This window comes from Chroicocephalus ridibundus, chromosome 2 (assembly GCF_963924245.1).
Source record: "Chroicocephalus ridibundus chromosome 2, bChrRid1.1, whole genome shotgun sequence".
Lineage (NCBI taxonomy): Eukaryota > Metazoa > Chordata > Aves > Charadriiformes > Laridae > Chroicocephalus > Chroicocephalus ridibundus.
In genome coordinates, this window is record NC_086285.1 from 31,838,311 (window position 1) to 31,856,314 (window position 18,004).

Genomic DNA, 18,004 nt, shown 5'->3' on the forward strand with positions numbered 1-18,004 from the left:
ATTTTTTGACTTATAAATGTCAAGACCAAATGCATGCCTTGTAATACAAGGTGAAAAATATAAAGGCTCGGATAGATCAGGATTTCAGGGAAACCTTACTGACCTATTAGAACTAATTTTTTTCTGACAGATTTGGGCTTATTCCCAAATCTAAATCCTTGGAGAACAGATCAAGTTATTCACAGCTAGGTATTTCAGGGCGCTCTCAAAAAAGCATAAAGGTGATCAGTTCTAGAAAGATAGGATAGCAGTTATTTAGTCTGCAGTGGCATTGATACTTTGCCTCATACTTCTGAACAGCCTTCAGTGAGGAAGGAATACTTCTCTAAACCTTAATGTCACTTTCCCATTTTTTACAGGATGCATTGGGCTTTCATTTCTTTATGCTTTAAGAAAAGATTGCATCTCTAGGAGCAGTCTCTGACTTGGCACAGAAATTGAGTATGTCCTCTTCCAGGCTACAGGTTTTAGAGTGCTACCGGTTCAGGGCACTAAATTGGCTTACTTATGGTTTGATTACTTAACTTTACATTGTCAAAGAGTATTCTGGTAGAAGCGTACACCGTGTGCAGCTGTACAGCATGTTACAAATTCATAGAGAAGAAACACGCTATGAAAAAGATAGACATTATATAACACAGACTTCAGAAAAAATAATAAATAGACCAAACAAAGCAACACTTAAGACTTCAAGTAAGAGACATGGCTGAAAAGCACTTCCCTCTTGCTCTGTCAGCTTCTCCGTTTCCTTTTTTATTAAAACACTAAACCATGAGCATTAAGCAGCTCTTAATTTAGCTTTATAATAAAAATTGAAATCCTTCTTAACCAAGAGTATAGTTTTGTTGAAATCTGTATCCTTGACTATTTTATAAGGTGAAGGAACAAAGTAAAGTCAAGGAAGGCAAGGAAAAAAACAGTCAAAAGCAGAAAGAGAAACAAGTCATCAGGTGCCAGAGGAAGAAGGAAGTAGGCAAAAGATGAATGTGCCTTTTAGAAAAATTATAAGTTTAAATTTAATCTCAAAGACTTCCTTCAGACAGCTAAAAACATCTAGTAAGGATCAAGGAGCTGGTATAACATGGGAGACTAGCGACCACTAGCTTGTGATCCAGTGTACTCAACCACTGCACGTGTTTTATCCCATACTTCAGACATCTCCACTTTATAACGGAGCACACTTCCAGGATTGTGGAGCTAGTGCTAACTGAGGTGGCTCTGCAACTACAAGCAAGACAGCCACAGTGGTATCATCTTGTGCTTGTGGTACTCTAAATCTACTCTAAACCTCAGAAGAACATGTGGTCTTGTGCTCCACGCAGACCTTGCAGTACCATCCAGCTTAGAAGTAGACCTGCAGTTCATTACGCCGGTCAGTTGTGACTGACCATGAATAACTTTGAGAAACTGGCAGAGTCAGCAAAGGTTCAGAGTAGACCTGACAGGCATATTCTTTCTGTAACTCTAAGCAGTTCTCTCTTTGGCAGTGGTTGCTGTGTCTAATATGTCTCTCCAACAGGAACCCGTTCTGCATGATGCTGATATACACTTATCCTATAATTTTAGTGTCTTTGGGCATTGTAGGTGATGTCAAAGGAGCTTTGGAAGACAGAAGGAAGGCTACCATGTGCACTTATGAAATATGCCAGAGTGCATATACTTTAGATTAGTGTCTGTGCTTTCTTATTCAGAGCAACTGATTTTATCTACCTGGACTTGTGCAAAGCTTTTGACACTGTCCCGCACGACATCCTTGTCTCTAAGTTGGAGACATGGATTTGATGGATGGACCACTCAGTGGATAAGGAATTGGCTGGATGGCCGCACTCAAAGAGTTGCGGTCAACGGTTCAATTTCCAAGTGGAGACCAGTGATGCATGGAGTTCCTCAGGGGTCGGCATTGGGACTGGTGCTGTTTAACATCTTTGTAGGCAACACGGACAGTGGAATTAAGTGCACCCTCAGTAAGTTTGCCGATGACACCGAGCTGTGTGGTGTAGTCGATATGCTGGAGGGAAGGAATGCCTTTGTGAACCTCTTGAAGTTCAACCAGGCCAAGTGCAAGGTCCTGCACGTGGGTTGGGGCAATCCCAAGCCCAAATACAGGCTGGGTGGAAAATGGATCGAGAGCAGCCCTGAGGAGAAGGACTTGTGGGTGTTGGCTGATGAGAAGCTCAAGCCAGCCAGCAATGTGCACTCATAGCCCAGAAAGCCAACTGCATCCTGGGCTCCATCAAAAGAAGCATGGCCAGCAGGTTGAGGGAGGTCATTTTCCCTCTCTGCTCTCATGAGACCCCACCTGCAGTACCTCTTCTATGAAGACAGGCTACGAGAGCTGGGGGTGTTCAACCCGGAGAAGAGAAGGCTCCAGGGAGACCTTATAGCAGCCTTCCAGTACTTAAAGGAGGCCTACAGGGAAGATGGGGAGTGACCCTCTATCAGGGAGTGTAGGCAACCTGGTGACAGAGACAAATTCCCACCTGCCTACTTGTTTTCTGCATTTCTGCCATAGCTGCCAACTACGGCTTTTGTATTTGCATTGTAGTCGGGCTGCTGTTCTGTTGTTTAGTGATTAAAACACATTCCAAGTAAAAGAGTACATCTAATTGCTCCTTGTCAGAAGGGGAAACTGAACCTTGACTTCCCTCTTCCTGGCTGAGCACCCTCACGATGAAGCCAATGGGAAAATAGTCCCATGGCTGCAGTGGCGTGGCCGCTGCACAGCTTTGCTACTGCAAGTTTTTTTTTTTTGAAGCACAAGCCCTACTTAGTTAGGTCAATCCACACAGGTTTAATTTTTTAAAAGTCCCCAACAATTTGACAATTAAATTTATGTTCCCAAATCACTTTTCACAGAACATTTACACTGCAGTTCTCTATGAAATCAAAGCAGCTAAACATATTGAAGATTTCATTCAGAGTGAATTGTCAGCTGCCTCATACCAGCAAGAAGAACATATTTCTTTGATTAACACACTTTTTTCTTTCTTTGAACATCAACAAAATCTTGATAAAGAACTAGACTGACAGCTTAACACAGCCTTCAAGGCTTTACTATCAAAATCCAAATAACTTAAGAATCTTCTGCTACTTCTGCTGCTACTGTAGTTACTAATATATCATCATAACTAAAAGAAAAAATCCAAGAAGGATTTTAGCTCATAAAAAAATCAATGCTGCTCTTGTTTTTAATATATTGTGAGCACAAATATTCTAACCACAGAGAAAGTTCCTCAGTTGGCCATTATACTCCCAAATCACAAGTTACTGTTCCAAAGAGCATTCGATGCCTTTAGACATCTTCATAATTGGCTCAGAAATAGCATGCTGCAAGAAAGGTTAACAGACCTTGCTGTTCCTCGTATGGACAAACCTTTATTAAAAACAGCGTAACTGAAAGTTTCTCAAGAACCAGGAAACCATATTACTCGCAGCTGTTCCCTAAGTCTAATTTGAAAAAAAAAAAAAAAAAAAAAAAAAAGGCAAATCTAGCAGACGGCCTCTTCCTCTGACTACTAAATCAAAATCCTGGGCTTTTACCACATCTACCTATGTCACGTGGATTCAAACGATACCCTGGTCCTGAATTTTAGGCCCATCAGGAAAACAATTTAATGTAAATTCAATATGATGTTAAAATACTGTATTAATTAACCTAAGAAAAATATTAATTGTTGGCATATCTAAGCACACTTCCAGGGATTAAAAACGGATATAATTTGAAAACTCTCCAAGCTTAATAAATTGCAAGTAATTAGCAGGCAACAGTTTTTATGTCCAATGATTCTCTGTTTTTTCTATTGTGACCCATTTTATGCCATGACAATCGAACATACCACAAGCATCCAGCTCATCCTCGCAATCACTGAGCAGTAAAAGAATTCAGAATTCTGAAATTACTGTTCATTAAAACTTTGAGAAACAATACCAAAATTATATTGTTCTCCACATGTTTCTTTGCCTGTCTTGTATCCTGTCTTGACAGTTTCCCAGAGACTCCTCCTGGGCCTTTTGACCCGGAAGAGGGGAGTATTCTGATCTTTTGGCCAACAATCATCTGCCACATAACTTGTTGATCTGAACCCTTTTACCCAATCCAGAGCTGAGCGTTAGTGAGCGCTGAGCAGAGACAGGTAACATACATACAATGTCTATTTCCTGAAGAGCAGAGACAGTCCTAAATAAACATAATTTTTGTTGGAGCAGGTTAGCAACATTTTTTAAATTCCCACAGTTTCTCTGTCTGACAAAGGAAAAAGTTAAACGCAGAATGCTAGCGCCCTGAGCACTGGGGAGAGAGCAAATGAATATCTGCTAACCTTTTACTTCAGAAGCGGATGTAGATCAATAGCTGCCAATCATTTAGCAATATAGCTACACAAGAAGCCAGAGAGGTATCCTCTCAGTGCCATGCTACTACATGGAAATTTCCTAATACAAGCAAGCCTGTCGTAGAAAGGGCAAGAACGTAAGAAATTATATTTAGTCTCAGAAGACATAAATGGCCAGAACAGTATTCCCAAAAGACATCAGATGTCCTGTTCGGCAGGCTACGAAGTGCGGTGAGGGAAAGAGAGGCAGTATCACTTTAAACTACTTTTATCTTTTAGTTAAACTTGGCTTCAATAATAGCAGTGTCACCTATCAGAATAAGCAACAGCCACTGCCTTTAAATCACAAATCACCCAATATATTTCTAGCTTGATGGGGAGTTTTTGTATTTTTTCCTGATAATCTATTTAAAGCGATTTCATAAACACATACATACACACACATACATACACAAAGATATTAAAAAAATTCCATATTCTAGGTAAAAATATATAAAAACAAAATACAATTAAATATAAATATAAAAATAAAAATAGAAAATATTATTTGGGTACATTGATGCCAAAGAGATTCAATGCTAATATAAATACTTCTCAATTTTGATTATATACTTATGTTCTCATCAGGTGAAATAAAAAGAAGTGGTAGTTATTACAAGCAAAACTAACCCCCCAAATTATTCTGAAGGCAATGTTAGCAACAATGCAGTTGTAACAATAGGTACTATCATACAACTGCATCTATCATACAGTTTCCATACAAATGCATTAGCTGAATTGCTCTATGTTATTAAAAAACTCAGTATCTTCAAAATATTTTCTTTTAAGAATATACCTTATGATAATAAAATGAAGACATAAATCAGAAGGTAAGAAGAACTTAACCTAAGGGATATTCACAGGATCGATCTCGTTTTGTATGATACACAAATTATAATTTACTATATACTATCAATTTGGAAATACTTCTAGCTTTGCACATTTCTTAGAAAGGGCTATGTAACCTGTTGCAATAAAAATAAGAGACTTGAAATCAGCAGTCTGATTATTTACATGAAGATACATAGATGTGAGCCAGGCAAACTACATTCAAACAGAATAAAAGGGAAAATGAAAAATGTTATCTGAAGTGATGGAGATGGTGACATAGGCTCTTTATTAGATGCATTAAGCACTTAAAATCACTTCATTTATATAATTAGCAGAAATAAGAACTACAGGTTATTAAATCAGGGGCTGGCATTTTGGTTGAAAGGATTACTTTTCAGGTCATGTATTCAAAAATGAATTTTGAACAGTAATACTAAAATAGAGTTAGGAGAATTGGCAAATTTTTTTAATTTATTTTTCCAATTACCTAAGTCTCTCTAACGTGACACAAACTAATTTGTAATTTCAAAGAGTAGAGTTGGAAGCCTGGGGTATATTAGTTGTAAGATTCTGGATCTGAAGCAACTCTAGGACCCAATTTCTTATGACTTAAAGCACAAGGCAAGTAAAAGCACATGCTGTACATCACGTCAGTCTGTGCGGTGCTAAAGGAGCATTTGGACTCTCCTCATTATCTATGGGTACTGTAGTATATGCCTGTATAACAACAGGGGCTTAATTACTGGAATTAAAGGATTAAAAAAAAGCCCCATAAAGCACCCACAGTTCAGAGTAAAGGTTTTCATGTTGTGATTAAATTTTAATTTCTTTGTACTAAAGAATAATGTGTTTATGTTTATTAAATAGGAAGTGTAAAATTTATTCCTTAACAATTCATTTCATTGCTTTTAATGGCTTGGATATTGTCAATAATACTATACGTAAGTGCGCTGTGGCCACTTAGCAACCTTGACTGGATTTTGAAAGAAGGTTTTGTTGGTTTTGCGATATATGTTAGAAATGGCTGCTGCTTAACTGTTTATAAAGCCCAGCATCTGTTGTAAATATGAAATATATCCACATGAAGCTTATGTAAAGATTTTCCATTTACTTAAGATTTGAAGTATAATTGATCCAAAATGAAGTTTGAAAACCAGCTCCAAGTTTACATTGTTAGTATTCACTAGTTCTAAGCACAAATCAATCCTTCTCCAAAAAAAGTAAGCAATATTTGATAAAAACCAGTTGTATTAGTAAGCATTTTGTTTGGTGTGTGCTCATGAAAATCAGGGAAAATAACCTTATTCATACATATAGAAATACTTGACCATACTTTATCAGCAAGCTGTAGTTCAGTAGTTTTGTTACAGTATTTCTCATATCTGTTATAGACTCCCTTCACATGGGAATTTACTACAAATGATAGTCAGAAGCCTTTTTCTATCACTGCGTTATTAATTGTTATTTCAAATGGTGTGACTAAACAGTGGAAGAGACTGAGTTTTAGTTCCTATATAGTTCAGTTTACCTTTAACGTTCTGTAATAAAAGGCAGTAGTTTTAATTAATTACAGAATGCGTAGAACATCCAATAGGCACTTCAATCCATAGAAAAGGTTCAATGACCTACTCTGGGCAATGAAACATCACCTGCAATAAATTCCTTTACCAGTCTGACATCACTTGAAGAAAATTAGATATTATTGGCCTTGGCCTATAGCATATGCATAGACCTGTTGGAAATCAACATTTTACTTGCCTAATGCATGCTGGGCCAATGCCTCTGTATGATTGTGCACCATGTTAAAAAATTCTTCCTCCTATACAATGCAATGATTTTCACTCTTTAACACGGCCATACAACCTCCTTGACAATTTCTAAAGCAACTGTTTGTTTAACAACTGGGCATCATTACTTATCTTTAAAACAGATAACTTTCTGTAAAGGAAAAAAAATCCTCACATCTTGTGTCAATATTAATGGTACATATTTCAGTTATTTGTTTGTTTTTAAAAGCGCAGAATAGCAGGCATTTCACAACCCCCTCCAATGGAAGTACCCAATAAACAGATCACCCTTACCATTATAACAGAAAAAGATCTGACCCCATTTTAGTCCTGCAGTAGTGAATTTGACAGCTGAGGACCCTGAAAATACAAATAAATTCACTTCTTTGCTTAAGGTCTGGTACAGCGCACTGCTTCCAGAGATGTACTTTGAAACCACAGGGGACGTTCAGGACTTAGGGGCACCTACTTAAAATATATTTTATACAGCACACTGCCTCTAGTCCTCATGAGCCTGAACTTAAGGTTGCCCAACCACACCAGCCTCCCAGATAGCCACCACAGAATAATGTTTAAGAGAGTAAGAAGGCTCTCAAGCAGAGGGCCTTAACCTATTAGCACTTTCTAGAGAAATGATAAAAATACGAAATCTTGTATCAGGGAGAGGTGTGGATACTGCAGATGCAGACTGCTGTCATTTTGCTCTGTAGACAACAGACGTAGGTAGGTTGAATCAGCATCATATTCTAACTTTCCTCTTTTGTCCCAGCTCCATAAACTCAAGCACGCGTTATACGCCTCCAGCACTTTTTCTGAAGATGAGCTACTGCATGTTTGAAGTCTGACAAAAGAACGTGCTGATATTTTTTTTTTCTCTTTCTGTCTACAAACGTTATAACCCAGAGTTAGGCAGAGTAGGTTGTTTAACTATAAGTCATCTCTTGCTCATGTGAAAATATTTCACACTCAATCACAAATATTTTTGCCTTGTGTTGCTTCTTCTGATGACTACAGTTGCAGTAATACTGCCGGAGTTCAGAGGTACTGTTCCCTGGAGTCGTACCCTTTTATGAAAAGAAACCTGTGGGTTCAATGGGACAGGTAACAGATGTCTGCAATCTGGTCTCTCTGTGGGGCCAGTGTCATCTTTTTAAGCGTTTTCAGCTCGGTCATAAGCAGGAAGGGAGCATGAAGGAAAGAGACGGAAATGTCTGCAATACACGTTAGGATTTTTGTGTTAATGATTAGTATATTCACTGCAAATATGCAGTTGTGATTTAACCTGGGAGACTCCATCACTTAAACTGAAAAACTGGAAGAATAATAAAAACATCAAAATAGGTTTGTTGTATTCAAAATGAAACGTTTTGACTTTTCAATTCAAAGCTAAAATAAGCCAACTTTAAAGCACATCTGAGAATGGAGCATTTTATTCACATGAGAAATGATTTTGCTTTTAAACTGAGGTAGCCTTGTGCAAAAAAAAAAAAAGGAGAAAGTTTACACTGCTCTTTTTTAATTTCAGTCACCAAACTGGAACTAGTACTTGCTTTCAACAGCAAGCGATTTGGGGAATCTCCAATATTCAAGTGGAATAAATGCATTCTGGTTTCTTTGTTGACAGGCTGTGTTAGAAATCTTTTACGATAGAGCCTTTGAATGCAGTAATAGTGTTTGCGTGACAGGAATTTTTTCTTTTCTTTTCTTTTTTTTTTGAGGTGAGTCAAGTACTATGGTAGTACGATAACCACATTGTATAGTGCAGTACTCAAGTTGGGACACATGAAAGTACTTGCTAAGATTCATTTACCTGCCGTTTCTCCCAACTTTTCTTTCTGTGGCCTTTCAGATTAAACCAGTGTCGCATAACATGTAGGTCAAAACAAAAGTGTAACTTCCTTCACTCATGTTAATTCAGAGAACACTTATTCTCCTGGAGAACACTCCAAACTTTCTATTACTTAAAAAATTCCTTAGAGATTAAGTGCATAGATATTGGCACAAAATAAAAGCATAATTAAGCAAGTTGAGAGGGAATCTCAAAAGTACGTGGTCAGAAACATGATACAAATTGAGTTATTAGGAATAGGAACTTTTTTCTGCTTTAGGATTTTTCTTCATAAAAGATGAAAATAGACTGATGTTTGAAAACCTCAAAGACGATGTACTTAAGACTGTAAATGCAATTTATAAACCCTACTTTACTTTACCGAGACTAAGAGATATCTTTTATGCTACGGGGTGCCAGAGAGTCAAATTAGCATGCCCAATTTAACTGAATACTATTTTAGAATAGTTAATATCAACTTGAATTATTTTTTGTTGAATGTATTCTTTGTTTCCCTGTGTATATTCCAGTCACATAATTCACACATCTGTTATTCCCAGCATCAAGTCTATGATGTTTACACAGATATCCCTGCAGGGCATTTTGGCCTAACTGAATCGTTATTTCAACAGTATGCCCTAGTTTAATGATACTGTTACTCAAAATGCTGTCTTTTGCAAGTTTTCTCCCCCCTGGGGGTAACTCAGCCCTTCCACACTGAAATCAGAATATCTGACCCTACTCTTAAGCAGGAGATGCTGGGAAGTGAACTCCGCATTCTCAAGCACAGGGTTCTCAGCACTTCAGACCCATAGAGTGGGTAATGTGACAGCTGAGATTCTGGGCTTTATGAACACATTTAAATCTTAATGCAATGTCAGTACTGGTTTCTGATACTGTGTGCTAATGATCATAAGATACGATTATTTAAAATGGCACATTAGGATTCATTCTTTTGACAGAGGCGGGGATGCTACTGCTTTCTCACTTCCATTCTTTTCTATTTGACCATCATCAGAAGAAAAATTCTTCTCCTGCAGATCCATTTTAGGAACCAGTAATGAATATTTTAAGATCACTGTTAGACACTAATGCTGAGCCATATTTGGAAAACAATATGGACCCATTCCATATTGCAACTTACAAGTATAACATTTTCAAGTGATTAAGACATGTATTAAGTGTTTTTCAGTGAAATTTAACCTTTTGACAAAGGAACTTGATTTCAATTTAATAAGAATCCGAATAAAACAGGTGCTTCATTGAAACAAAATGTCACAAGATAGCTGCTAAGTCATTTGAAGATTTAAGAAAGAACAGATAAAGTGGATTTTTAATTCATGAGTATTTACACATACTTGATCTTAGATTTTGCAAAGACCTAAATGTCTAAGTATCCCTAGAATTCCTGTTTAGAAATCCACACCTTTATTTCTTTCTTTCTATTTTTAATGTCAGTAATACTTTGTGTCCAAAATCTATGAATGTGGCACAGTTTCAAAATGCGTCAGGGTTCCTAATAAAGTCACCTACTTCCAAAGCATTCTACAATATTGGCCTGTAGTCATTAAAAAGTCCTAATTTTTGTGATATTCTCTCATCTTCACTTTGAGAAAGTAAACAAGAGCAGAAAGATTCCGCTTTCACACACAAGTACAACGTGTCAGAAGCTTCCATATTGGTATGCTCTATTTACACACGAAACTTGGGATCAGAGTGTCAAGGAACGTCCTTCGGAATTTGAGGATCATTACCAGGATTTAAAGCAAAAGATTCTACAACCCCAAATATCACCTAACTTACTTCACTGAAGCAAATACAACACCCTTGAGCTTCAGAAGACCTCTGCACACAGTATAGACTTCAAGATTCTCTTCAGTGAGGAATCTTTTTACATGTTCATTTTCAGCGTAGAACCTCAGTGCAAGGACCTATTCTACAAAACTGAATGATGGCTGTGGGAGCTCAAAGCCTTGGAAAATCAGGCAAGAGAAAACTAACATAAAACCACATAAGAATTATTTTTTTTAATTCATGAGAGATATTCACATGTGACAACGTAGAATTTTCAAATGAGTAAGTGTTATTAACTATGGAGCCCACTATGAATCTGACTTGAGCTAGACTAGTTGATCCTAAATCATTTAGATTGCACAGAAAATTCCTCACTCTGGTGAATTGATTCTTGTGGTTTAGCAGACATCTAAAAAAGAGGTTTATTTTCACACGCTGCAGAAAAACGCTGCTGCAACATATTATGGAGTGTTGCCACATGCAAATAATTGTTAGTGGAACAAACTATTTGTGAACTAACATCATTTGGAAAATTCTATTCAACAAAAATAGAAATCTGCATTTTTTTCTCAGTACACAAAAGAAACATTTTAAAACATCAGGCTCTATTACAATACTTTGCTGAAGTCTTTACATTCTTTTTTAGAAATGAATAATCTTTCTGAATAGTCTTTCAATACCCAGAGAATCATTGCTTTTTTCAAGTTCTTTCAATATCGCTGTACCAAAGCACGTAGGGACTGGAACTATATATTTTTGTAATTAATTTCCTTAAGATAATGTTAGAAACATCAGGTTCCTTAAAATATAGATGAATTTCAAGGTGAGTCTGATAGCAGATGTTATTAATGGCATATGATTTATTGTGACATGAAATCTGATCTGAAACTCATGTTATTAGCTGAGCTTTTTATAAATTATAATTGCCAACTGCTGAAAATATGCAGAAAGACCACTGATAAACTAGTTTCGTCTTCAGGGCCTAGAATATCTGCATTTGCTAAATGTCCAATATCTCTGGTCCTGCTGAATGAGTACAATACATTGGGATGTGCAGATCAGGCTTAAGTTCAGATCTTTTCATAGCATAATTCTTTCAGAATGAGAAGAATTGGAGGTAGGAGGAGCAGGTGATTGAAAATAAATGTTTGCTGTGGGACTTAAAAAAACCCCAAACACTCTGGTTCATAGTATGTCATTGCATAAAAGTTAACAGACTGAATATTGAAGAAAAAAACCCCCTCTCTGACTGTTAAATATAAAATTCATAGTTTCAACATGAAAACAGTAAGAAGTTAGATAATATTCAAACCTATTCAAACATCATCCTGTACAGCTCTAAGATGACAGCACAAACAGCATATTTTACCATCCTAAGGTCTACAAAGATTTGCATATACACCAGACTTTCCAGGTCACCCCCACGGAAAACTAAAGAAAGTCTCTAAGTAGGCTCAAAAGACAAAACATGTGTGTTAATAATTGTTTCTAGACATTCCCTGTTTATTCTCAATAACTTCATATCCTCTTTTCCTCTCCCCATGTGCCTTTTAATTAAAGTTTCTGAAATGTTGGTTTTACCCATCCCAACTTATGTGCTAAATTACCTAAATAAGAAGAGACAAACACAAGCAGTATGAATATTATCTACTGAACAAACCAGATATTGAAAGAAGGTGAATTGACAGTACATGGTGTAATACATTTTTAATCTCCAGAAAAGCTCTGAGATAACACTGCAAATTCAAAAAGCAACACAAGGAACAGATGCAAAGTCTCAGTCCTGACTTTTTTACATATCCAGAGCTGTTTAATGATAAAAGCATTTATGTGTAAAATGGCATTCACTTGCCCTTACTAAGAGTATATATGGAAGAGCCCCCTGTCAATGCACCAGTGTGCGTGTGGGAATGAAACATAAGGATCACCATCTGCAGCTGTCTAATAAGTGTTCTTCAGTGCCTAATGGCAAAGTGTCAATTCAGGGATCCTCAGATACCACAATGCATCATCTTGTCCATGCTAGTCTTACAAGTCAAACATTTCGCATGTGAGAACAGTTTATTTATAATGCTATTCATTTCAGTTGAAATAGCAGATATAAAACAGTTACGCTGCAAGCAGTCTGGGAGTATATACTTGATATAAAATGCACCAATTTCCTCTCTTATCCAAGAATCAATATTTTAAAGGATGTGCAAAATTTAACCCCTCACAGAACAAACCTTAATAACATGGAAAGAATCTTTTCACATGCAAATATTTTTAGATTCTTACCTACTGTTGAACTTCTCTGGATGTTTTTCTCTCATGATGTGGAATCTGTGGGCAATTGAAGCATCCTAACAGGAAAAAGAAAACCATAAATCTACCATGACAGGAAAATTGCAAAACAGAAGACCAAAACTGTAAACAAGGCATAGCATTTGTAAGGTGTTTTGTGAACTGTCATTTTCAACAACAGCAATACTCTTATCACTTGGGAAGTTTACAGGTACGCTGTTTCAAGCATGGGATGTATTTGAACTTAATAATTCATTACACTTATTACAGTCTCCATTATTTCTTTTTACAAATCAGACATGATAGTTACGTTTACTGAAAGTGGCATCAACTTCTGTACAGCAAATATCATCCAGATCTGGGGAAGGTTTTCAATAAGACCGTTCATATGGTTCTTTTTTGTTGGAATACCAAATAAAGTCTATGAAATCTCTTCCTTTAGTAAAGCTAAGTGATAGATTCAGCAGCATTATATTTGTTGATATTTGCATATGGCCATTCAATAGTTTTCTCTAAAATCTGGTAGAAAATGGAAATAAATGCCAGGAGATGCCCCATTTGCTCAGGGTGTGAAATCACGTGGGGGGAAAATTGATTTTTAATATAAAAAAGAGACTTGTCAATTAAATTAAATACATTTTATCAAAATATGTTAAAATATAGTAAATGATACAGTTAATATGATAAAGTTAATAATACATTTAAATAATGTCTATGTGAAATGAAATAGTTGTATCAAATACTTATATGTGTATAACATTTTAAAAAGAATCAAACCATTCTGGTGGTGGGAGTTCCTGAAAATAGAATATTGGGAACTGATGTGCTAGAATCAGTTTTCACAGAATTTTTGTAGCTACCTATCTCCTTTGCAGGTAGGAAAATAATGTTTTCCTAATTCCAGATCATGTAATATTTATTTCACATTAAAAATTTACAAATTGGGGATTAAGGAACTAAAAAGTTTTTTCATCTTTTAATGTGTGTATTAAATGACGTGTGAGAGCATGAAATCTACCAACTCTTCAGTCTTGGAGGAGATAGTAAACACAGAGAAGTCAATTTTGATCATGATTTTATAATTATGCCTTAAAATGCTTCATATATCATATATTTGTATGAAAGAGTTGGTTCAGTTAGTAAGAAATTTAAATGAATTCCAGTTTCCATGTAAATGGAGTTTGACAAAACTTACAAATAAAACTATCACTGTAATCGACTAGCATGTAAAAGAAAAAAAAAATACATTATTTACCATTATGGAACTATGGAAACTAAGAATTTGAAAGAAGTATCACATTCTATATGAAGTCTATATCTGGCAACACTTTAAATGATTTTCAAACAATGAGAATTAATATTTGGGAGAAAAAACAAAATGAAATACTTAAATTTTATCTTATTGCTGATTCCAAACATGATTAAAATATTTTCTTTAAAATAATTTTTATTTAAACAAATCAATGTTAATATAAATTTCAAATAAGCAAGCAAATATTTACTGCAGATATATAGGTACCCAATAACATCAAACATGGCTGCAACACTTTATGAGTAAAATAGCTTTTAATTTACTTTTTATCTTAAATAGGGCATGCACCAGAGAACAGACTGGTCCAACCTTCAGGTTTGGTTTACTAATTCAAGGGCACTTGCTGAAAATAAATGTATGAACTTTAATATCATGTCAAAGATAAAATTCTTCAGATAGATTGACAACATTTAAATAAGCTTTTCAGATTATGAATAAAAAGGCAATAAATAAGTTGCAAGATTTTACACACACTCTACCTACATAATGAAGTAGCACAGTACAGAATTTTTAGGAAAAACTTGTGACCACTGATTAAATAAAAACAGTTAGTGCCTTGACTAAATGTACAGACTCCATTGAAATACTCACTTTATTCATGATCTCATTATGAAGTTTCTAAAGAAGTATATAGTTTGTTGCTTTATGCACATTAAAACATTATTTATTTATTTCCCTATTATCTTTAAGAACGGAATTGTCATTTAACATTTGACTGTTCTACAAAGAAATGACAGCAAACCCCTCTGTGAATGAACTGGTGTTAGTCATAAAACGCCTTATTGTTCCGTCCTGTCATCCAAACTGTCGCCTGAAACTTTCAGTGCTATATTCTCAAATTGCACTCATCATTTCTTTAGATTTATTTTTATGTGCAATGTAATTTTATAAGGCAAATATCCACAAGTATCCAGGTGATCCCACAGTTCTTGGAGATGGATGAAATAAAGCTGACAGTAAACCCTGAGACATCGCACTTCTAAACAAAGCCTGCCAGCTGAACTAAAATAATAATTCTGTTAACTTTAGAAAGACCCATCATTCATACTTTATCCCAACATTAGATGTGCCAACATTAGAAAAGTATGTTTGTTAGCCAGTTCTATATGAAAAAGAAACAAAAGGACTACTGTTGTGGTTAACTGTTAATATCCTACACACTGAAGCAAAAGAAAAAGACAGACCCAAGACAAAATGAATAAAGGAGTAGTAGCATATTTGACAGAAACTAGGAAACGCTAATCAAGGACTAACTGTCTAATGAATGGAATGAAAAGGCTAATGTGCTTACTCATGCATAACAAATGCAAGGCACAAACAAGCTAGGGATCAATGCCCACTGCAGATGGCAAACAGGCAGTTGTTTCCATGCAAGGTTGATTTGATCAAAATTTTCCCCTGCCTGAACATTTTCTGACTCCAAAACGGATCAACTAACTTAATGAGCTGAGAGGTAAAAAGAGTAATACACAAAGCTAATTTTGACAGGCACAACACAAGACAGGAACACGCCAGGCCAATTTCATACAAAAATTGTTGAAAGGCTATTTTTATTAATGGAGACTGGAAACCAAAGTAGTAATTACACACAGATAAGCTTGAAAGCAGGGGAGCTGCTAAGGCTTTCTCCAACTGCCCAACTGCTCTTTTGAATCTTTAATTGAGTCCAACGTACAGAGTCCTTAGATTCCCTAGCACAGAGACCTCTTCCCAACCATAACTCCACACTATAGGAAAACCTGAAACTAGACCATGCTGGTTGTGTCTTAGCAAGATAATCCTTTGCTTTAGGGGGGGAAAAAAAGAAGAGAGAAAAAAAAGAAAAACCATGGCAAATTTTGTGTTTTTCAAAAGTCTACCATCTTCTATTTGTTAAGATAGAAGCATGCATCCTAGTGTAAATAAATGAAAAATAACTGGAAGAATTAAAAGTAAGAGGAACTTGAGAGCGGATAGGAATGCAAGTTCTGTCTCCTAAGAGCTGCAGGAGCTACCAGATGCCATCCCTGAATCCTGAGGAACAACCATTAAAAGTTTTGTATTTCTGGATGAGGAGAGTAGAACGTCCTGCGTTGTGTGTTGTTTTGGCTACATTTGAAATAGGATTCATTTGAGCAGACTTCATTCAGCCATTTCAAAAGAGGCATCCAGCCTAACCTGATTAGAGCATACAACTGTTGTTGGACCAATGGAGATTTAATTTCTTCTCTGTGTCACAAACTATATTAAAATCACCTAATTAACTGGGCTGAGAAACAGAGCAATATCCACATGCATGGTAAGCTGAATATTGTTCGCATATTGTCACTTTAATACGCTGACCTTTCCTGGTACCTGATATTTTGGACGGCCAGTAAAATATGAGAAATTATTTTTGTATTTGATAATAAAACTGATGTAACAATGAAAACCCAGGAGTCAGTAAAGCAAACTCACATGCTTCATGATATTACCTAGCAAGGTAACAAGTGAGCAGGTTATTTTAGAAAGGTCATTTGACAGTCAGATACTGGTCTATAATTAATATCACCTGTGGGAATTATTTATTAAATTTTATTAATAAATTGATATGTATGCTAGCCTGAAATATGATTTTCCAGTAGTACTATATCCGAATCTAAATATTTTCTATTTTCAAAAGTAACACACCATAAGGAAACACAAACATGCCTAAAATTTGCAAGAGCTTTATTATTAATAATAATCTGAGGAGATACCATGCTGTGAAAGGTGAAAGGAGGATTTTACGGGATCACTATAATATGGAACTAGCACATTTCACTACACCCATGCTTCAGCCACAAAGCTCATTTTATGCTTAAAGCATTGCAATATTTTTCACCAAAGCATCCAAGAATGGAGATTTGTTTCAGGAACACTTTTGCATCAAAATCAATGGTGGTGCACAAAGTAACGCTGAGTACAGAGCGTTTGAAAACAGAGCCAGCTAATTAGACAACTTTGTCTTTCTAAGAATATTATATGAATATTTGAGCTTTATGGTCCTATCCTAAAACATTTCATTTCTTTCTTAAGATATACAATATTTTTACAGTCATTTACATGTCATATGCAATATATGACAGTAGCTTAGATGATAATTTCTCTGAACTTTCTTTTCATAGTATCACCAATCTAACCTGAAAAAAACTCACACACCTTGTTCCCTTTTCTACGCCTCTCTAGTTTAGATGCTTTCTACTCACTATTTTGAAAGCAGAGATGAATGAATGGGTGTCTGAAGAACACAAGATGCAGTTTATCCCACTTTAAATTCTACAAAATTGTAAACATACTCTTGAAAATTGTACCTCTATCTCTCCCAAATATTCAACCTGGACATATGTGTGATGAACAGGCAGACACATACACATATTTACACCCTTAATTTGAACTGGTTCAGAGGCTGAAGTAGCTGGACTATCCTTCTTATATCTCACTCAGGTTTGTTTTAAATCCTGACAGTGAAGATAAGATAGAGAACAGACAGAGCATATCTGAATCTACTCCTAGGAAATGGAAAAAATATTTTAATTGAACTAGGGCATTTCTCAAAGTGACCTGCCAAGAAGAAAAGAAGCTTAAGTTGCTACACCTCTTTAATACCTTATGATTGACTTACACACATATATATTCATCTTTTTAATGGGTATTAGCATTACCGGAAAGCAATCTGAAGCAGTCTTTTCAGAGGAGTAACCTTATACATTGTGAATAACCTTATAGAAAGATTAATGCATTTAATATATGTCTATCTATAAGCTTGCTGTGATTAAAATTTCCATTAAATAATAATTTT

At 35.8% G+C, this 18,004-nt stretch overlaps 1 protein-coding gene across 8 annotated transcripts in view; it reads right to left on the reverse strand.

Annotated features, from left to right (window-relative positions):
• Positions 1–18,004, reverse strand: part of DGKB (diacylglycerol kinase beta) — a 379,831-nt gene that overhangs the window by 127,366 nt on the left and 234,461 nt on the right. For all 8 annotated transcript variants that reach the window (XM_063324934.1, XM_063324933.1, XM_063324935.1 and 5 more), the window contains one exon: positions 12,888–12,952. In XM_063324934.1, coding sequence (XP_063181004.1) covers positions 12,888–12,952 — 65 coding nt within the window. The remainder of the gene's footprint in view (positions 1–12,887; positions 12,953–18,004) is intronic.